Below are 22,525 nucleotides of genomic sequence, written 5' to 3' on the forward strand. Positions count from 1 at the left end.
AACTTTATTAGACCATAAGTAGGTTTAGCTTGACAATAGTATAGTTTTCGTTCGGGTGATTCCAAATAAAATTGGACTTCGCATCTATAATAATATAATGTTTATCTTAAAATATCTTTCAGACCATTGATTGCTAATTTCCAAATGTAACGTATCGAACAGCGCATTTTAAAATGGTATCGGTAATGCCTGAACGTTACCGTATTTAACATTTACTGACCGGTACTGTAAGATTGTTCGGACGTAATTGAGGATTTGAATGGTTTATCAGGTTCGGCGGTCGGATGACTATGCTTCGGTTTTTTGCACAACTGTGAATTAGAATCCGACTGACTAACTTCCGCGTCCAATTTCAACTCTTTGCTATTGCTTCTCGCCAGTAATTCAGCTAGATTCGCATGTTTGTAATCTATGGCCATATTTTTCGCGGTATCGCCTATTTCATCCTCATAATCGGTATCGGCATTGAATTCGTCAACAAGTAAACGAGCCAGCTCCTCGTACCCCTTCATAACGGCGATATGCAAGATCGTCCTATTGTAATTACCTTTGTCTACAGAATTGACATCCACGCTCTTATTTTTTATAAGTTCAGTTACTTTTTGTACATCATTCGCTTCGGCTGCTTCGAACAATTCATCGACTAACTTGTCATTTAAATAGGATTCGGCATATTCCGGAAAATTCGAATTCTTCTCTATCAGATACTTGGCAATTTTTACATTATATTTATCACACGCAATTTGCAACGGTATTTCCCCCATTTTATCAGCAATATTAACATCCGCATTGTATTCGTCGACAAGTATCCGCAACATTTTTTCATATCCGCGAAATGCAGCTATATGCACGGCTGTTTGATTATCTGACGTGACGTCTACCGCGTTCACGTCAACTTCTTTACTTTTCAACAATCCGACGACTTTTTCAATGTCGTTAGATTTTACGGCTTCAAAGAATCTAATTACCGCCTCGGGAATCGCAGCCATCGTTCAACGGCTATAGCAAAAATATCTGCTGACTCAAACAATTCGCTTGAACGATTTATCAAATTTGATTGGTATTGAATTGCGTTCATTCACTCTAGTATTATCTATCATAAGTGATGTCTTCTTCCGACATCAGAAATAAAAAATATGCCATAAATCAAATTCATTCAAGCAGTAACGCACTTGTCCCGTAGCTCCTTTGCGCTGTCGATCAACCTTTCTGTTGTCAAACCGACGGCAACGACGTAACTCCCCTGTAATAAATAAATAACACTATTAGACACGGTATCATGACTAAACACTTGTTCAATGCACATGAGTCAGTTTTTCACGATTTTTCCATGAAAGTGAAATATGGTTTTGTGAACCCTTTACGCAGACATAATAGAGAACGTATTCAATTTTTTATACACCTTGGTTCCCATACCAGATGTCCGAAAAAAAAAAAAAAAAAAAACCAACTAAAATATTGATTATAGGCACAGCGCTTTTTTCTGTTCATTAAAATTATTAATTGTCACTTTACTAATTGATTCATACTCTAGCGCGAATTTTTGTTCATCTACAATTAGAAGCTTTGCTTCTAAAATCATTCGCCCTGTTTCCCTCGCCAAAACAGATCATGGTGTTTGTAATAGTGGCTTGACTTCAAAAATTCAGGCTATATATTTCGAAATGGGAAGAAATAATTAAAAGTTCTCATAATTCCTTTTATGTATTTGCGATTATTGATAGTTACGTCACTCCTGCTGACATTAGCAAGCTTTGATACTACTGACCTTCCTTACTCGTGTACTCCGGATGAATAAAGTTGTGCTCCAGGAATCTGAGTTTCGTCAGCTTGAAATTCTACACCACGTAGAAGAAACAAAGTATTAAAATCTGACAAATGATTTTCGAAATGGCTTGAATCGAAATTTTTGCAGCAGTGACCATATTTGAAAATATTTCTGGTCATCTTGGTACATAATAGAATATGGTATATTCGTGTTGTTTTAAGGAAAAAAGAACGGCATCGCTCTAAAAAAACAGTTCTCTTATACGTAATCAAAATTTAAATTTTTCAAATACTACTTCTGACCAATCCTCGGAAACAGTATTGTGATTGACGGTAAATGTGCCTGGAAGAGTTTTGCTTCCGAAGAATTGATAACTAACAATGAGTCAGCCAATCTGGTACAGGATGGACGTGAGTCTATTTCATGAGAAATGATGAATAATCTGAAACTCACCAGTTTTGTCGGCAAGCAGAGGAGTTGAAAAGTAATCAAGACTCCGCAAAGGACCCTCAGTAAGCGAGTGATAGAAATACTTGTTTTTCAGACGATCTTTACTTGTAGGCACACTGCGTTTACAGAAAATTTGGAAAATAGATATGTGTTTCGATGTCTGAATTTTATGCGAGTAATAAATCAATAACAGTGAAGACAGCAAACGAACATCAAGACAACGATATAATAAAACATGAAGGTTGCATTGTTGCATACCACGTTTCTCCCTAACCAGCGTTTTGTACACCCACGTTCACAACGTAAAACCAAGGATGGTGCGAACAAATTCATTCTAGCATTATTCGAGATGGGATGAATTGAGACCGAAAAAAATTAAAAGGGTTAGCCTTGCTTTGTTGGGATTTTTGAGGCCGGAAATTGTTCCACCTACAATCGTTGCGAAGGACACTCGTCTGAGACTATTTGAACCATGAGAAAGCCGACAAAAAACATTTAGAACGTCGTGGAGTGAATCCGTGACGGAATACAAAGAAATTTTTCCGTTTTTCGGCCGGAACTTTTGATCCGCTGCTCGCAGCATATTCGAAACTCAATAAACGCAGTAAAGAGAGCGTGGGAGGAACAGCAGAAAAATAAACACGAAAACTTGTCGTTTTTTGAATACATCCTTTGATACGTTAATCGCAGCGCATTGAGATTGCGCCCAATCGATTTCTTTCGCAAACTTACGTCGAAATAGTGCCACAAAAAATTTATTCCAGCATTGTTCAAACTCGCAAAAATTTTCGCCAAAAATACAAAGGGGTTAGCATCACCTTTTTGCTTATTTTTTTAACAAAAATTTTTGGTCGCAAATTCGATTTGTACGACACTTTTCTGACTAATTGGACCACCAAAAACTCAGAAAAAGCAGCGAAAAGAGCGTAGGACCAACAGCAGATAAATTACGATAAAGAAAGCACTAGCAAAAAATGTCAAAAACTCGTTGACTAAAGAATATAAAGACAGTTGCCCTAATGGGTTTTGGTGTGACGACCGAGAATCGTCGTGCGCTTGCGCTTCCTGAGATGTGCCAACGATAGAGTTGAGAACTTATTGCAGAACATCAGAGAATTACCGATTTCGACATGATGCTGGCTGCATTCACCTTCCGAGTAACACAGTCTTCGCAATGGTGAGCCCAAGCCAATACTTGGCCTGTGTGTACTAACCGACTTGTCGGCGACGCAAGAAATTAATAATGAGTTTAAATTCCGTCCAGAATTTGTAGCAAAACGGTGATTTAAATAAGGTATGGCTACCGGAGAGAAGAATGTATACATGGATCATGAATAATGATAGATCAGATGCAATAATGGTACAGAGACCTAAAAGTATACATATACGTATATACGGTCCATGTACGATATTAATATATGCGATTAATACATGATGCATACTATAAATTTTGTAATTTTCCAGGAGAAAAACTAGATTACATACAATGATACGGCTATGATATGATAACAAAAGAATTGTTCATTTCGAAATGGGATTCTATTCGACACGCGCTCGATGTATTCCATTTGCTCTCTCGATCTTGAATTTTCATAGGCATAGCATGGAAACGTTATTTTAACTAGTCGTAAGTGAACTATCTACGTTGGGTAAGAAAAAAATTCGGAGTAACTGTAATAAATCACGGATGCGCTAATTTTGATCGAGATGAAATGGATGCTTCGTATATGAAACAGTATTTAACGCAGTGTCCTGGCTTCAAGACGTAAAAAGGTGATTGCCGGCGATTTTTTTTTTTAGTTGGGGAGAGAATGAACTAAGCTTCTTAAAATTTCGAGTGTATTTTAATACACATTTGAAAGGTACGAGCAAAAATTTTTATCATCCAACTGTCGCAGAGCGGCAGCGTTATCAGCTGACCCGTTAACTGAAGGATATATCTTCAGTCAACGGCTGACCATCGAAGGGCCTGGCCGCTTGAGTCTGGAATCGGCAGGAAAGATAAAGTGCCTATTTCTCGTATGAAACGTAAAAACTAAAATCATTATACATCATATCATATCATCATACATCATACATCATACATGATCATCCATCATACATCATATCAAACATACTATTGAAGTTCGAAATCCAAGTTTGCATGTAGGATATTCGGATGTTCAGAAAGTGACGTCACCGAAAAATTTTTTTTTCTTGACGTCTCCATCTATATAGACAAAACTCAGCTAGCCGGATTCCTCAGTCCGGAAACAACCGCGCAGTAGAGCGGACGTACGAAATTCGCGCTCCGAAAATTTCGAATACCGGGTTCTCTACCACCTGCATCCTGCGTTCCGGGTCCGCTTTCTCGTGCAACTCGAGTTCCAGGACAAGCGTTCCATGGTTCCAGCGGTCCAGGTCCACTACCTGGTGAAACTTGACTTCCAGGACAAGAGCTTCGTGGTTCGTACAATACTTGGTGGAACTCGACTTCCAGAACAAGCGCTTCGTAGTTTCTGCGCTCAAAGTCCAGTACCTGGTGAAACTCGACTCCCAGTACAAGTGCTCCGTCCTTCCTGTTTCATGTTTACAATGAATTATTTCGATTCATTTTTCGCGCAAGCCCAAATTCAGTAGCTGTCAATCCGCAAATGAAATTTCTACAAGTTCTTATAAATTTATGATAATCTCCTTGGTGAAATAAAAAGATAAAAATATTATAATAATCCTTACACAATATTTTTGGTGTATTCTGATACTGAAAATATTCATTGGTATCCGTCGTTTAACCCAAGGTGGTTAACGGTAGTCGTTGGAGGTGGTCGGAGGTGGACGAGGAGGACGAGGATTTGTGCTCGGTGAGTAAAACATTGTTATAATATTTGATGGCATTTGTGTTATTGTCACGTTTACAATAAATTATTTGAATTCATTTTTCGCGCAAGCACATATTCGGTAGCTTCAAATGCATTGATGAACTTTATTACATATTAATTGATTATATTAATCCTTACAGAATGTTTTTGATGTGTTCTTATACTGAAAATATTTATTATTATTCCAGGCTTAACCCGAGGTGGTTATCGGTGGTTGTTGAATGTGGTTGACGGTGGTTGGAGGTGGTCGGAGGTGGACGAGGAGGAGAAACAGGAAGACAAGGAGAACATCGTGGACGAGGAGGACGACGATTTTTGCACGGTGAGTATAACATTTTCATAATATTTAATGGTAATTGTGATTCTGTTTATCTAAACGTTTTTAAACTTGTAATGTTTATAAAAAATTATTCCAATCTATTTTTGGCGCAAGCCCAAATTTTCTCATAATCTTCTTGGTAAAATGTGTTTATGAAAAAATTATATTAATCCTTACACAATATTTTTGATGTGTTCTAATACTGGAAATATTTGTTACTATTCCAGGTATAACACGAGGTGGTTAGCGGTCGTCGTTGGAGGTGGTTTGAGGTGGTTACGGGATGGTTGCGGGTGATCGAGGATTCCAAGGTAGGCATCTTAGATTTACGAGCAACGTCTGATTAGTACTTTGTCAATCTTGTTAGACCTATGAGATACGTTCCTAATAAGACAAAAATATATTGAAAATTTACAGTATTTGACAAAAGTGATACCTTATCACATGAACAGTGGCCCACCTGATAATCAAGCTTTACAAATCCTCATTAAAAGTAAGTTTTACACGTTCTTGGTCACAGTACCAACAATTACTTAATGACTTCAGTCGAAATTAATAATATGTTTTTGTTTTCAGTATTAAAGGCTATTAATGAGGATAATCCAACGGTGCCCACATTATTAACGGACTACGTATTGAATGGTGGGTTGATTTCTTTCACCTGGTCTTGAATCCGTGCGAGATAAACACTTGTAAATTTCACGGTCCAGTTATTATCATGAGGTTGAAGTTCGTAATGTTATTCAGGCGATGAATTTTTAGAAAAACTTGGAATACAACTTCGGGGTTGTCTGAAAATAAGTAAACCGTAATAAACCAAATAGTAATCATATCAAGTTATCAGTAATAAGCAATTGCCGGTAAAGTATTAGCTTACTTTTGTAAGTATTTATGAATATAGCCTCTATGAATATTCATTGTTGGTATATAAGGTCTGGCAACGTACCTACTTTCTGTAAGAGACGTTGAAGATTTTTAACATAATTATGTTTCAGTTCTGTGCCCCACCTAGTGATCCACTAGTACATATCCTCCGACGTGACAACGCTGTGCTACGTATAAAGACGAAAAGATTTATTAAGATGCAAATTGTTCCTCTCTTCTTGCCATTGTGCTTTCAGCCATTGTTGTGCTGTGTGTTTAAAATTTAGGACAGTATATAATATAGAATAACAGGTACAGCTACGAATATAGCACTACAATAAATCTTATAGAAATGAGCTCTCATTGAGATTTCTCTGTATTTATAACTCGACAAGAGAAGGCAAAAATCAATGTAATGCCATCTGTAAAGTAATTTGACTCGTGTTTGCACAACGAGAACTCGTTGGGCATTTTGCGGTGAATTTTGAAAAATCTTTGTACAAGAAATTAAATAACTATAAAAATGGATAAAAAATATTATTTCTAATTGTGAATGTAGCTAATACAGCTTTAACCGTATATTGATTATGTGAATGATCTATTGTGACAAGATCGGAATTATAAATAGATAAGCTCTCTAAATACTATTTTCTAGTCTATTATTTATATCATGTACGTGTAAATGTATATTTCTTCAGTTTATACAATCACTGCACTAGGATTACCCTTGCCACGTTTTATGGTGCGCTTGTGTAATTTGTATATTATTAACCTTACGTTTTACTGTATTTGCGACAAGTTGTGAGTGTGTCAAATTTCTTGGCAATTATTTATGTACATGTATGTGTATATATGTATATGTATACTTATGCATGTGTATATACATATATACACATTTTTAAAACTAGATTTTTACAATGAACACAGAGGTTTTAGTATATTCACATACGGATTTCTGTGTACAGGTATACTTGAACTGAAATATCCTTATCTCTAACACGGAGTACTTCGTAATTCGCATTTGTTCTTGTAACCCAATGTCCTACATACACGATGGCAAAAATCGAGATCCAACTTAACTGAGTCTCAAAGCCCTGTTGACATAAAAGCAGCTATTTGATAGAAATTATAGTTTATAGTTTACACAGCCCATTGCATGATATTTCATTATAAATACGTATGTTTCAATGTATTTAGGAATAATTTATCAAATGTACAGAGGTCATGTGCAAATAATAAATGAATTCGACCGCAGTTTGATGTATTCATTAGAGCTTTAACAATAAATTTAAGCTTTGTTACTTCTTTTATTTTATTATGGATAATCAAAAACATTTCCGACTATTCGTGCTGTGGAAGCATGGGGATTAAACCAAATGTAGCAAAAGATTAGAAACAGTGTAAGTAGAATACGGGTATTTTTCTAATAATGCAAACACGTTCCGCTAGCTTAGTTTCGACATATCTAGAATACTACGCCTTGCGAACTAGCTTTCCAGACAGAGATAAATGATGAATTTTAAGGACTGTATTATCGTTGTTGAATACTCTATGTCTCATGGGAAACGAAAATCTGTAACGATATAATTGATGCACCGGATCATCGTCGACTTTAACATTTGAAATGTCCTACCATTTCCGAACACCTCCAACTATCCTATTTACCTATATTACTAGATTAGCTATGATATGAAAAGAGAAGAATTATTCATTTCGAAATGGGATTCTATTCGACACGCGCTCGATGTATCCCATAACATTAATATTCATAATTATTCCAACAACTTTTCATTTGCTCTCTCGAACTTGAATTTTCATAGGCATAGAATCGAAACGCTGTTTTAGCTGGTCGCAAGTGAAGTATCTGCGTTGGGTGGAGGAGCAGAATTGTTTTTCGTGAAGTATTCGGATGGAAAAAAATTCAGAGTAACTGCAATACATCACGGATGCGCTAATTTTGATTAAGATGAAATGGATTCTCCGTACATGAGACAGTATTTAACGCAGCGTAGTGATTTAAAGACCTAAGAAGGTGACAGGAAGAGAAGGAACGAGGCTTCTTAACACTTCGAGTGTATTTTAACACACATTTGAAAGGTACGAGTAAAGATTTTCATCATCCAACTGTCGCAGAACGGCAGCGTTATCAGCTGAGCCGTTAACTGAAGGATGTATCTTCAGTCAACGGCTGACCATCGAAGGGCCTGGCCGCTTGAGTCTGGAATCGGCAGGAGAGATAAAGTGCGTATTGCTTGTATGAAATGTGAAAACTAAAATCATTATACATCGTATCATATCATCATACATCGTACATCATACATCATACATCATACATCATCATACATAGTATCAAAGTTCGAAACCAGAGTTTGGATGTCGGATGTTCAGAAAGTGACGTCACCAATTTAAAATCAGCCAGCCGAATTCCTCAGTCGGGAAACAACCGCGCAGTAGAGCGGACGGATGAGAGTCGCGCTCCGCAAATTTCGAGTACCGGGTTCTCAACCTCTCGGATCCCGCGCTTCGGGTCCGCTACGATTTCGAGTACCGGGTTCTCAACCTCCCGGATCTACAATAAATTATTTCAATTCGTTTTTCGCGCAAGCCGAAATTCAGTAGCTGTCAGTCCGCTAATAAAATTTCTCGACTTCCACGATAAGCGCTCCGTAGTTCCTGGTTCACGTTTACAATAAATTATTTCAATTCGTTTTTCGCGCAAGCCGAAATTCAGTAGCTGTCAGTCCGCTAATAAAATTTCTCGACTTCCACGATAAGCGCTCCGTAGTTCCTGGTTCACGTTTACGCTAAAATTATTTCAATTCGTTTTTCGCGCAAGCCCATATTCAGTAGCTGTCAGTCCGCTAACAAAATTTCTCGACTTCTAGGATAAGCGCTCCGTGGTTCCTGGTTCACGTTTACAATAAATTATTTCAATTCGTTTTTCGCGCAAGCCGAAATTCAGTAGCTGTCAGTCCGCTAATAAAATTTCTCGACTTCCACGATAAGCGCTCCGTGGTTCCTGGTTCACGTTTACAATAAATTATTTCAATTCGTTTTTCGCGCAAGCCCATATTCAGTAGCTGTCAGTCCGCTAACAAAATTTCTCGACTTCTAGGATAAGCGCTCCGTGGTTCCTGGTTCACGTTTACAATAAATTATTTCAATTCGTTTTTCGCGCAAGCCCATATTCAGTAGCTGTCAGTCCGCTAACAAAATTTCTCGACTTCTAGGATAAGCGCTCCGTGGTTCCTGGTTCACGTTTACAATAAATTATTTCAATTCGTTTTTCGCGCAAGCCGAAATTCAGTAGCTGTCAGTCCGCTAATAAAATTTCTCGACTTCCACGATAAGCGCTCCGTAGTTCCTGGTTCACGTTTACAATAAATTATTTCAATTCGTTTTTCGCGCAAGCCGAAATTCAGTAGCTGTCAGTCCGCTAATAAAATTTCTCGACTTCCACGATAAGCGCTCCGTAGTTCCTGGTTCACGTTTACAATAAATTATTTCAATTCGTTTTTCGCGCAAGCCGAAATTCAGTAGCTGTCAGTCCGCTAATAAGATTTCTCGACTTCCACGATAAGCGCTCCGTAGTTCCTGGTTCACGTTTACAATAAATTATTTCAATTCGTTTTCCGCGCAAGCCCAAATTCAATAGCTGTCAGTACGCTAATAAAATTTCTATAACTTTATAATCTTCTCATAATCTTTCTGGTAGATTATATCGATCAAAAAATTATATCAAACCTTACACATTATTTTTGATTTGTTCTCACGCTGAAAATATTTATTAGTATTCGGGGTATAACTCGAGGTGGTTGAAGGTGGTCGGAGGTGGACGAGGAGGAGTACGAGGAGGACGAGGATTTGTGCTGGGTGAGTAAAACACTTTTATAATATTTGATGGCAATCATAATTATATTTCATCTGAAATATTACAAACTTGTCACGTTTACAATAAATTATTTCAATTCATTTTTCGTGCAAGCACATATTCAGTAGCTATGAATAATCTTATACAATTTATTATATTATTAATTAATTAATAATATTCTTATAATATTTAATGGCAATTGTAATTATATTTCATCTGAAATATTACAAACTTATCACGTTTACAATAAATTATTTCAATTCATTTTTCGTGCAAGCACATATTCAGTAGCTATGAACAATCTTGTACAAATTATTATATTATTAATTAATTGATTAAATACATTAATCCTTACACAATATTTTCGATGTCCTCCTATACTAAAAATATTCATTACTATTCCAGGTATTACCCGAGGTGGTCGGAGGTGGACGAGGAGGAGGACGAGCTGGACGAGGAGGAGGACCAGGTGGACGAGGAGGAGGACGAGGTGGACGAGGAGGAGGCGGGGTGGGTCGTGGGAGAGGACCTCTCCTCTCCTCAGAGGAGAGGAGGGGGAGGGGCAGGGAAGGGGGAGTGGTGGGCGGGGAGGGGGAAGGGACGGGAAGGGGGGGGGGGGGGGGGGAGGGGGGGGGAGAGGGACGGGTAGGGCCGGGGAGGGGGGGCGGGAGGGGGGCGGGCGGACGGGAGAGGGAGGGAGGGAGGGAGGGAGGGAGGGAGGGCGGGAGGGAGAGAGAGAGTGGAGGACGGATGTCGATGCGAGCCCGTTAGAGTTAATAGAGCAGTACACCCCCCCCCCTGCGCCCCCCCTCCCTCCCGCCCTCCCTCTCTCCCTCCCTCCCTCCCTCCCTCTCCCGCCCGCCCGCCCCCCTCCCGCCCCCCCTCCCCTTCCCTCTCCCCGCCCCCCCCCTCCCCGTCGCCCTCCCCCCCCTTCCCGTCCCTTCCCCCTCCCCGCCCACCACTCCCCCTTCCCTGCCCCTCCCCCTCCTCTCCTCTGAGGAGAGGAGAGGTCCTCTCCCACGACCCACCCCGCCTCCTCCTCGTCCACCTCGTCCTCCTCCTCGTCCACCTCCGACCACCTCGGGTAATACCTGGAATAGTAATGAATATTTTTAGTATAGGAAGACATCGAAAATATTGTGTAAGGATTAATGTATTTAATCAATTAATTAATAATATAATAATTTGTGCAAGATTATTCATAGCTACTGAATATGTGCTTGCACGAAAAATGAATTGGAATAATTTATTGTAAACGTGATAAGTTTGTAATATTTCAGATGAAATATAATTACAATTGCCATTAAATATTATAAGAATATTATTAATTAATTAATAATATAATAAATTGTATAAGATTATTCATAGCTACTGAATATGTGCTTGCACGAAAAATGAATTGAAATAATTTATTGTAAACGTGACAAGTTTGTAATATTTCAGATGAAATATAATTATAATTGCCATCAAATATTATAAAAGTGTTTTACTCACCCAGCACAAATCCTCGTCCTCCTCGTACTCCTCCTCGTCCACCTCCGACCACCTTCAACCACCTCGAGTTATACCCCGAATACTAATAAATATTTTCAGCGTGAGAACAAATCAAAAATAATGTGTAAGGTTTGATATAATTTTTTGATCGATATAATCTACCAGAAAGATTATGAGAAGATTATAAAGTTATAGAAATTTTATTAGCGTACTGACAGCTATTGAATTTGGGCTTGCGCGGAAAACGAATTGAAATAATTTATTGTAAACATGAACCAGGAACCACGGAGCACTTATCCTGGAAGTCGAGAAATTTTATTAGCGGACTGACAGCTACTGAATTTCGGCTTGCGCGAAAAACGAATTGAAATAATTTATTGTAAACGTGAACCAGGAACTACGGAGCGCTTATCGTGGAAGTCGAGAAATTTTATTAGCGGACTGACAGCTACTGAATTTCGGCTTGCGCGAAAAACGAATTGAAATAATTTATTGTAAACGTGAACCAGGAACTACGGAGCGCTTATCGTGGAAGTCGAGAAATTTTATTAGCGGACTGACAGCTACTGAATTTCGGCTTGCGCGAAAAACGAATTGAAATAATTTATTGTAAACGTGAACCAGGAACTACGGAGCGCTTATCGTGGAAGTCGAGAAATTTTATTAGCGGACTGACAGCTACTGAATTTCGGCTTGCGCGAAAAACGAATTGAAATAATTTATTGTAAACGTGAACCAGGAACTACGGAGCGCTTATCGTGGAAGTCGAGAAATTTTATTAGCGGACTGACAGCTACTGAATTTCGGCTTGCGCGAAAAACGAATTGAAATAATTTATTGTAAACGTGAACCAGGAACTACGGAGCGCTTATCGTGGAAGTCGAGAAATTTTATTAGCGGACTGACAGCTACTGAATTTCGGCTTGCGCGAAAAACGAATTGAAATAATTTATTGTAAACGTGAACCAGGAACTACGGAGCGCTTATCGTGGAAGTCGAGAAATTTTATTAGCGGACTGACAGTTACTGAATTTCGGCTTGCGCGAAAAACGAATTGAAATAATTTATTGTAAACGTGAACCAGGAACCACGGAGCGCTTATCCTAGAAGTCGAGAAATTTTGTTAGCGGACTGACAGCTACTGAATATGGGCTTGCGCGAAAAACGAATTGAAATAATTTATTGTAAACGTGAACCAGGAACTACGGAGCGCTTATCGTGGAAGTCGAGAAATTTTATTAGCGGACTGACAGCTACTGAATTTCGGCTTGCGCGAAAAACGAATTGAAATAATTTATTGTAAACGTGAACCAGGAACTACGGAGCGCTTATCGTGGAAGTCGAGAAATTTTATTAGTGGACTGACAGCTACTGAATTTCGGCTTGCGCGAAAAACGAATTGAAATAATTTATTGTAAACGTGAACCAGGAACTACGGAGCGCTTATCGTGGAAGTCGAGAAATTTTATTAGCGGACTGACAGCTACTGAATTTCGGCTTGCGCGAAAAACGAATTGAAATAATTTATTGTAAACGTGAACCAGGAACCACGGAGCGCTTATCCTAGAAGTCGAGAAATTTTGTTAGCGGACTGACAGCTACTGAATATGGGCTTGCGCGAAAAACGAATCGAAATAATTTATTGTAAACGTGAACCAGGAACTACGGAGCGCTTATCGTGGAAGTCGAGAAATTTTATTAGCGGACTGACAGCTACTGAATTTCGGCTTGCGCGAAAAACGAATTGAAATAATTTATTGTAAACGTGAACCAGGAACTACGGAGCGCTTATCGTGGAAGTCGAGAAATTTTATTAGCGGACTGACAGCTACTGAATTTCGGCTTGCGCGAAAAACGAATTGAAATAATTTATTGTAAACGTGAACCAGGAACCACGGAGCGCTTATCCTAGAAGTCGAGAAATTTTGTTAGCGGACTGACAGCTACTGAATTTCGGCTTGCGCGAAAAACGAATTGAAATAATTTATTGTAAACGTGAACCAGGAACTACGGAGCGCTTATCGTGGAAGTCGAGAAATTTTATTAGCGGACTGACAGCTACTGAATTTCGGCTTGCGCGAAAAACGAATTGAAATAATTTATTGTAAACGTGAACCAGGAACTACGGAGCGCTTATCGTGGAAGTCGAGAAATTTTATGAGCGGACTGACAGCTACTGAATTTCGGCTTGCGCGAAAAACGAATTGAAATAATTTATTGTAGATCCGGGAGGTTGAGAACCCGGTACTCGAAATCGTAGCGGACCCGAAGCGCGGGATCCGAGAGGTTGAGAACCCGGTACTCGAAATTTGCGGAGCGCGACTCTCATCCGTCCGCTCTACTGCGCGGTTGTTTCCCGACTGAGGAATTCGGCTGGCTGATTTTAAATTGGTGACGTCACTTTCTGAACATCCGACATCCAAACTCTGGTTTCGAACTTTGATACTATGTATGATGATGTATGATGTATGATGTATGATGTACGATGTATGATGATATGATACGATGTATAATGATTTTAGTTTTCACATTTCATACAAGCAATACGCACTTTATCTCTCCTGCCGATTCCAGACTCAAGCGGCCAGGCCCTTCGATGGTCAGCCGTTGACTGAAGATACATCCTTCAGTTAACGGCTCAGCTGATAACGCTGCCGTTCTGCGACAGTTGGATGATGAAAATCTTTACTCGTACCTTTCAAATGTGTGTTAAAATACACTCGAAGTGTTAAGAAGCCTCGTTCCTTCTCTTCCTGTCACCTTCTTAGGTCTTTAAATCACTACGCTGCGTTAAATACTGTCTCATGTACGGAGAATCCATTTCATCTTAATCAAAATTAGCGCATCCGTGATGTATTGCAGTTACTCTGAATTTTTTTCCATCCGAATACTTCACGAAAAACAATTCTGCTCCTCCACCCAACGCAGATACTTCACTTGCGACCAGCTAAAACAGCGTTTCGATTCTATGCCTATGAAAATTCAAGTTCGAGAGAGCAAATGAAAAGTTGTTGGAATAATTATGAATATTAATGTTATGGGATACATCGAGCGCGTGTCGAATAGAATCCCATTTCGAAATGAATAATTCTTCTCTTTTCATATCATAGCTAATCTAGTAATATAGGTAAATAGGATAGTTGGAGGTGTTCGGAAATGGTAGGACATTTCAAATGTTAAAGTCGACGATGATCCGGTGCATCAATTATATCGTTACAGATTTTCGTTTCCCATGAGACATAGAGTATTCAACAACGATAATACAGTCCTTAAAATTCATCATTTATCTCTGTCTGGAAAGCTAGTTCGCAAGGCGTAGTATTCTAGATATGTCGAAACTAAGCTAGCGGAACGTGTTTGCATTATTAGAAAAATACCCGTATTCTACTTACACTGTTTCTAATCTTTTGCTACATTTGGTTTAATCCCCATGCTTCCACAGCACGAATAGTCGGAAATGTTTTTGATTATCCATAATAAAATAAAAGAAGTAACAAAGCTTAAATTTATTGTTAAAGCTCTAATGAATACATCAAACTGCGGTCGAATTCATTTATTATTTGCACATGACCTCTGTACATTTGATAAATTATTCCTAAATACATTGAAACATACGTATTTATAATGAAATATCATGCAATGGGCTGTGTAAACTATAAACTATAATTTCTATCAAATAGCTGCTTTTATGTCAACAGGGCTTTGAGACTCAGTTAAGTTGGATCTCGATTTTTGCCATCGTGTATGTAGGACATTGGGTTACAAGAACAAATGCGAATTACGAAGTACTCCGTGTTAGAGATAAGGATATTTCAGTTCAAGTATACCTGTACACAGAAATCCGTATGTGAATATACTAAAACCTCTGTGTTCATTGTAAAAATCTAGTTTTAAAAATGTGTATATATGTATATACACATGCATAAGTATACATATACATATATACACATACATGTACATAAATAATTGCCAAGAAATTTGACACACTCACAACTTGTCGCAAATACAGTAAAACGTAAGGTTAATAATATACAAATTACACAAGCGCACCATAAAACGTGGCAAGGGTAATCCTAGTGCAGTGATTGTATAAACTGAAGAAATATACATTTACACGTACATGATATAAATTAATAGACTAGAAAATAGTATTTAGAGAGCTTATCTATTTATAATTCCGATCTTGTCACAATAGATCATTCACATAATCAATATACGGTTAAAGCTGTATTAGCTACATTCACAATTAGAAATAATATTTTTTATCCATTTTTATAGTTATTTAATTTCTTGTACAAAGATTTTTCAAAATTCACCGCAAAATGCCCAACGAGTTCTCGTTGTGCAAACACGAGTCAAATTACTTTACAGATGGCATTACATTGATTTTTGCCTTCTCTTGTCGAGTTATAAATACAGAGAAATCTCAATGAGAGCTCATTTCTATAAGATTTATTGTAGTGCTATATTCGTAGCTGTACCTGTTATTCTATATTATATACTGTCCTAAATTTTAAACACACAGCACAACAATGGCTGAAAGCACAATGGCAAGAAGAGAGGAACAATTTGCATCTTAATAAATCTTTTCGTCTTTATACGTAGCACAGCGTTGTCACGTCGGAGGATATGTACTAGTGGATCACTAGGTGGGGCACAGAACTGAAACATAATTATGTTAAAAATCTTCAACGTCTCTTACAGAAAGTAGGTACGTTGCCAGACCTTATATACCAACAATGAATATTCATAGAGGCTATATTCATAAATACTTACAAAAGTAAGCTAATACTTTACCGGCAATTGCTTATTACTGATAACTTGATATGATTACTATTTGGTTTATTACGGTTTACTTATTTTCAGACAACCCCGAAGTTGTATTCCAAGTTTTTCTAAAAATTCATCGCCTGAATAACATTACGAACTTCAACCTCATGATAATAACTGGACCGTGAAATTTACAAGTGTTTATCTCGCACGGATTCAAGACCAGGTGAAAGAAATCAACCCACCATTCAATACGTAGTCCGTTAATAATGTGGGCACCGTTGGATTATCCTCATTAATAGCCTTTAATACTGAAAACAAAAACATATTATTAATTTCGACTGAAGTCATTAAGTAATTGTTGGTACTGTGACCAAGAACGTGTAAAACTTACTTTTAATGAGGATTTGTAAAGCTTGATTATCAGGTGGGCCACTGTTCATGTGATAAGGTATCACTTTTGTCAAATACTGTAAATTTTCAATATATTTTTGTCTTATTAGGAACGTATCTCATAGGTCTAACAAGATTGACAAAGTACTAATCAGACGTTGCTCGTAAATCTAAGATGCCTACCTTGGAATCCTCGATCACCCGCAACCATCCCGTAACCACCTCAAACCACCTCCAACGACGACCGCTAACCACCTCGTGTTATACCTGGAATAGTAACAAATATTTCCAGTATTAGAACACATCAAAAATATTGTGTAAGGATTAATATAATTTTTTCATAAACACATTTTACCAAGAAGATTATGAGAAAATTTGGGCTTGCGCCAAAAATAGATTGGAATAATTTTTTATAAACATTACAAGTTTAAAAACGTTTAGATAAACAGAATCACAATTACCATTAAATATTATGAAAATGTTATACTCACCGTGCACAAATAGTCACATAGCTTTTTGTTATTGGTTTACATGAAAATAGTTGATCATAATTATTGCATTTATATTATTATGGTATACAAATGGTTGAAAACTGAAAGCAATCAATAATTATATAACTAAATATTCAAGTAACGCCGAAAAAAGGTGAATAATAAAATCAGATAATGGAAAAAAAATATCTTTCGTGTCGGTTCAAAGTGGAAACCGGGTTCTTTAAATGCTACCATATGAAAGATCGAGAAAAGTACGCATATTTTCCTTCAAATCAATCAAATACGATCATTCTTAAGCGAAACGTTCATTGTCGTCTATTTATTTTCTAATGAGAGATAACTAACACATTTGGAAACTACCAAAAAAATTTTCATGTCATCAATTGTCGTAAAATGGCGAAGTGATGAGCTGGCCATTGAAGCGCCTCGCTACTGGAATCTCGAATTGGGAAGAAAAATGGAGTGCGTAAGTTTTGTCGCCAAAGCTTGCTCGGGGTCGGATGCCTAGTGTAACTGGTTTTTGTGCTCGTACGCTCGCTTCCTCGTTGTCAGTGTTTTACCAGATGACATAGTTTTAGGGGTGACTGGGGCACGATCACTCCCCAAAAAGTTCTGGTATTTGCTTCACAGTATACAGAACTAACACTGTTTTTGTGCATGTGACGCAAACCGAATCTGCCCGTAAAATTTTTTCTACATAATGCTACAAATCACGTTCACACATGCACGTAGGTATAACGTATTGTGATTTTATGACAATAAATTTCGTGAAAAAATACCACAGAACAATCAGCTAAGTGCTGACAGCTTTGAAACACTACGCACAGCAATTTTAGCTACAATGGAACGACGGTATTGTCATGTACCACTCATCAATTACAATTTGTTGATCCTGGTCGTTCGGTTTTTGGGTTCGATTCAACATGTTATATGAAGCATGAATATTGGTTTGATAGTAAAGAACATGACGTTCCCAATAATCAAACTTGTAAACTTGAAAATAATCCGTAAGGTCAAAAGTCATCAGGTCAAGGACCCGGACAGTCAGAACTACGGAGCGCTTGTTCTGGAACTCGAGTTGCACCAGGTAGCGGACCTGGACCGCTGGAACCATGGAACGCTTGTTCTGGAAGTCGAGTTCCACCAGGTATTGTACCTGCTCCACAGGAACCACGAAGCGCTTGTCCTGGAAGTCAAGTTTCACCAGGTAGCGGACCTGGACCGCTGGAACCATGGAACGCTTGTCCTGGAAGTCCAGTTCCACCAGGTAGTGGACCTCGAGCGCAGAAACTACGGAGCGCTTGTTCTGGAACTCGAGTTGCATCAGGTAGCGAACCTGCAGCATAGAAACCACGAAGCGCTTGTCCTGGAACTCGAGTTGCACGAGAAAGCGGACCCGGAACGCAGGATGCAGGAGGTAGAGAACGGTATTCGAAAGTTGCGGAGCGCGATTTTCATACGTCCGCTCTACTGCGCGGTTGTTTCCGGACTGAGGAATCCGGCTAGCTGAATTTCGTCTATATAGATGGAGATGTCAAGAAAAAAAAAAATTTCGGTGACGTCACTTTCTGAACATCCGAATATCCTACATGCAAACTTGGATTTCGAACTTCAATAGTATGTATGATATGATGTATGATGGATGATCATGTATGATGTATGATGTATGATGATATGATATGATGTATAATGATTTTAGTTTTTACATTTCATACGAGAAATAGGCACTTTATCTTTCGTGCCTATTCCAGACTCACGCGGCCAGGCCCTTCGATGGTTAGCCGTTGACTAAAGATATATTCTTCAATTAACGGGTCAGGTAATGACGCTGTCGTTCTGCGACGGATGATAAAAATTTTTGCTCGTACTTTTCAAATGTGTATTAAAATACACTCGAAGTATCAAGGAGCTCCGTTCTTTCTCTCTCAATCAAAAAAAAAAAAAAATAAAAAAAATCGCCGGCCATCACCTTTTTACGTCTTCAAGTCAGGACACTGCGTTTAATACTGTTTCATGTACGGAACATCCATTTCATCTCGATCAAAATTAGCGCATCCGTGATGTATTACAGTTACTCGAATTTTTTTCCATACGAACACTTTTCGTAAAACAATTCTGCTTCTCTACCCAACGTAGATACTTCACTTGCGACTAGCTAAAACAGCTTTTCGATTTTATGCCAACAAAAACTCAAGATCGAGAGAGAAAATAAAATGTTGTTGGAATAATTATGAATATTAATGTTATGGAATACATCGAGCGCGTGTCGAATAGAATTCCATCTCGAAATGAATAATTCGTTTTCGAGCTGTAACTTTTGATATGTTGCTCGCAGCGCATAGCTACGGCGCGCTATTGATTTCTCTTGCGCAAGATCACGTATATGTGGTGCATTCTAAAAGTATTACTCACAGCATGAAAACTTGTCCGATTTTTTGTTTACGTTATCCAAGCTAAAAAGTTTTCCTACCAGAATAGATATAAAATACCGCCAATTGACCAGTTAGACTCTGAAGAATCCAGAAAAGACATATAGGCCATCGTAGAATTACTGATATATGTTGGGTTTCCAAACATCAGACTATGGTGTAGTACTCAAGGAGTCGTCCAGTCTGAGACGTTTGACAAACTTCGCCTATGTTGACGATTCCTGAGCAATAATATTGTGATATGAACATAGGATACACGATTGTGTATGAACAATCAACAGCAGTAATTATACTATGCATGATACATGGGTTCAGAAACTCAAGTTTCATTACTCAATGAAGAAATTAACTCATCAGGCAGTATCATACACTGTTAGAAGAATCTAACTAAAGACAATGGCCCAGCAGGTCCACTTTATGCTCGTATCGGTTATTACATCTGTTAGTAACTATGACACAAACTGTTGTCATTTTAACATTCAAATTATAATATCAACATTTAATTTGTACTTAGTACTTTCTTTTAGACTTAGTAACAAATAAAAACAAAAAATGGTTAAATCATCCGAAAAATTTCTAGTGGACTTCCCTGGACATTTTTTTTCCATCTTGTGTGCACAACGTATCTCATTTGTGAGTTCTGTTAAGTTTACGGAATGGTTTTATTTGAACATGCAATTGTGATTGAGTACACACGTCAGTTCCACCTAAAGCATGATGCGTTGATCTAGCATAAATGATTTATTATTCGAAAATGTACAATCGTTAAATTCAAGTTAATTACCATTTACAGTAAATTTTAATCCAGAGAGCTACTCGCAGCAGTACTATCAAGTCACTTGAAATTGACATATCGAACAGTTATATCGCTGGTAGATATTTGAATGCAGGTGTCTAGTCGGGTGAAGTTATGATAATTAGCAATCTATCAGTTATTTGGCCATTAAGAATAATTTATTTTTAAAAAGCATCTAAAATATAGAAATATGTCTTATCTAATGTAAGAAAAATAATTATGACGTTTCCATAGAAATTTCTCAAAAAGTCATAAAGGAACTCAATCTACTTGGTAATCGATGTTTGGAATGAAAAATATTTATTGTAAATGTCAATTAAATCATTTCTATTCATAAATCTTGAAATAATGATAAGACTTCAATTATTATTTGATATTATTACTATAGTGATTTTTCTTCTTTGGTAAAAAGGGCACCATTTTAATGAGTGTGAAAAAATGGGCAATCATATATCCAATGAGAGCACCTGTAATGCATGGAATAGGCCAGGCTTGCCAGGGTCTATTCCAATCCAGAGGAATTACTGTGGCACCAAGCCAAGTGCCAAGTAGAGTAGCCTGTATATTTCTCTTGACAGCTTCGACAAGAACATTACTAGACTGTAAGGGAGCTCCAGTCAAGAGTGCTATGGATTCGTCAACACCCAAGTGAAGGCTAGCTGGTATTAAGGTTAGGCTTGTCAGTGTGAGGGTGAGCATAATAGTTTCCTCATGATGTGTCAAGAATGGGCATCCGAAGAGAATGACAATTATATAATAAATAAGCGCCATTACAACTGATGATAACAGAAACTTGAATATATCCTTGAATCGTTTGCTCCATGATTTTCTCGCCTTTGTTATCGACTTTGAATCGATTTTGGACAAAGTTGGTAGATCCGTTTGCAGTAGCGAGAATGACAGTTTCGTCACCTCTGCAAACATCAGTATTATAAGAATGGGGATAAACTTGTAGGTTCCCACATTGTATATGTTGTCATTGAATTTCAGCAAAATCAGTATCCCCGGAAAGTAGATACAAGTAAAAAAGCAATAAAACACCAGCAATCGTTGTTTGGGTAAATAGTCTTCGTCCAACATAGCAGTATTTGCCAAACCTAAAATCATTAGAGTTGCCTTTAATTCCCAAAGCACCTACATTGACGAGTATATGTCGAACTATTTTAAGATTAGGCGCGAAGAATAGGTGAGTACAGTGGCGTGCAAATTTTTAATTTCTACAATGGTTACACACCGTATTATCTGCAATTAAAACTGCAGGAAAACATTAATACTACTACATACTTACGTTTACAGACAAGTTGATTAAAAATGTATGAACCGTAGATGTAATTTCAATAAATTATTCCTTGAAGATTGCAATAGATGAAACATATCTGTTATTTTAATCACACGACTGACGTCAATGCGATCAATGCGGACATCAATAAACTTCTAAACAGTCAAATTTTTCACCGGGAATCAAATGAAGTTAATAGGCTTCGAACATAACCTCAACTGTCACGCGACAACTAAAGAAATAGTTGGATTGTGAACTATGCACATGAGTGATAAATACAGGAGAAGATGTATGAATAAGCTGTCTACTACTTGGTTCTACCGCTGATGGCGGTAGCATCGAGATGTGATTTGATTTTTCTGTTTTCATGTTGTTTAAGCACGATCCATTCACATGGTTAATCGGTGTACAAAATAGCAAAACCAATCAATGTAAATTAGCACATAATTCGCATTTGCGTCTTTGTGAACCTAACACTATTGCGTTATCTAAAGATGTATAAAAACGTTCCATATTGGGCGGATATTTGCACCGGCTGATCGAAATATATTGACTCATGGCGCCCAGTGGTCCAGGAAGTCCTTGAGGTCCTGGAAATGTCCTCGAATTTGTTACGGATTTTCCGCTGGACACCATGATTGCAATATCTTCAATCAACGCAATTGCACATGAGTAGGTCGATTTTTCTAGCACAGGCGAAAGAGTAGCGAAAGACGCGAAAGGTAGCGAAAAGGAGCTGA

General features: G+C 38.0%; 1 protein-coding gene and 1 long non-coding RNA gene across 9 annotated transcripts; one reads left to right on the forward strand and one right to left on the reverse strand.

Moving 5' to 3' along the window:
• Window positions 1–15: 15 nt before the first annotated feature.
• LOC124298717 (glycosylphosphatidylinositol anchor biosynthesis protein 11-like) lies at window positions 16–22,396 on the reverse strand. 8 transcript variants are annotated; one of them, XR_006906869.1, is made up of 5 exons: window positions 20,495–20,872; window positions 19,694–19,931; window positions 2,222–2,334; window positions 1,769–1,838; window positions 998–1,243 (listed from the first exon to the last, which is right to left on the reverse strand). XR_006906869.1 is itself a non-coding variant. In XM_046751104.1 (4 exons), exon 4 carries the CDS (start codon window positions 987–989, stop codon window positions 213–215), a length of 777 nt encoding a protein of 258 aa, XP_046607060.1. In that variant the 5' UTR covers window positions 990–1,243; window positions 1,769–1,838; window positions 2,222–2,334; window positions 21,795–22,396; the 3' UTR covers window positions 16–212. The 8 variants fall into 8 exon arrangements, 3 of the variants coding, with proteins under 3 accessions (XP_046607060.1, XP_046607069.1, XP_046607075.1); XR_006906872.1 differs by lacking the exons at window positions 998–1,243; window positions 1,769–1,838; window positions 2,222–2,334; window positions 19,694–19,931; window positions 20,495–20,872 and adding exons at window positions 16,235–16,286; window positions 16,640–16,705; window positions 16,789–16,864; window positions 16,971–17,054; window positions 21,795–22,303; XR_006906873.1 differs by lacking the exons at window positions 998–1,243; window positions 1,769–1,838; window positions 2,222–2,334; window positions 19,694–19,931; window positions 20,495–20,872 and adding exons at window positions 16,235–16,286; window positions 16,640–16,705; window positions 16,789–16,864; window positions 16,971–17,054; window positions 20,974–21,075.
• On the forward strand, window positions 5,541–6,442 carry LOC124298736 (uncharacterized). The gene is made up of 4 exons (XR_006906874.1): window positions 5,541–5,706; window positions 5,813–5,888; window positions 5,972–6,037; window positions 6,391–6,442. It is a non-coding gene; the product is annotated as an uncharacterized LOC124298736 (long non-coding RNA).
• Window positions 22,397–22,525: the final 129 nt, after the last annotated feature.

Source organism: Neodiprion virginianus, chromosome 1, assembly GCF_021901495.1.
Source record: "Neodiprion virginianus isolate iyNeoVirg1 chromosome 1, iyNeoVirg1.1, whole genome shotgun sequence".
Taxonomy (NCBI): Eukaryota; Metazoa; Arthropoda; class Insecta; order Hymenoptera; family Diprionidae; genus Neodiprion; species Neodiprion virginianus.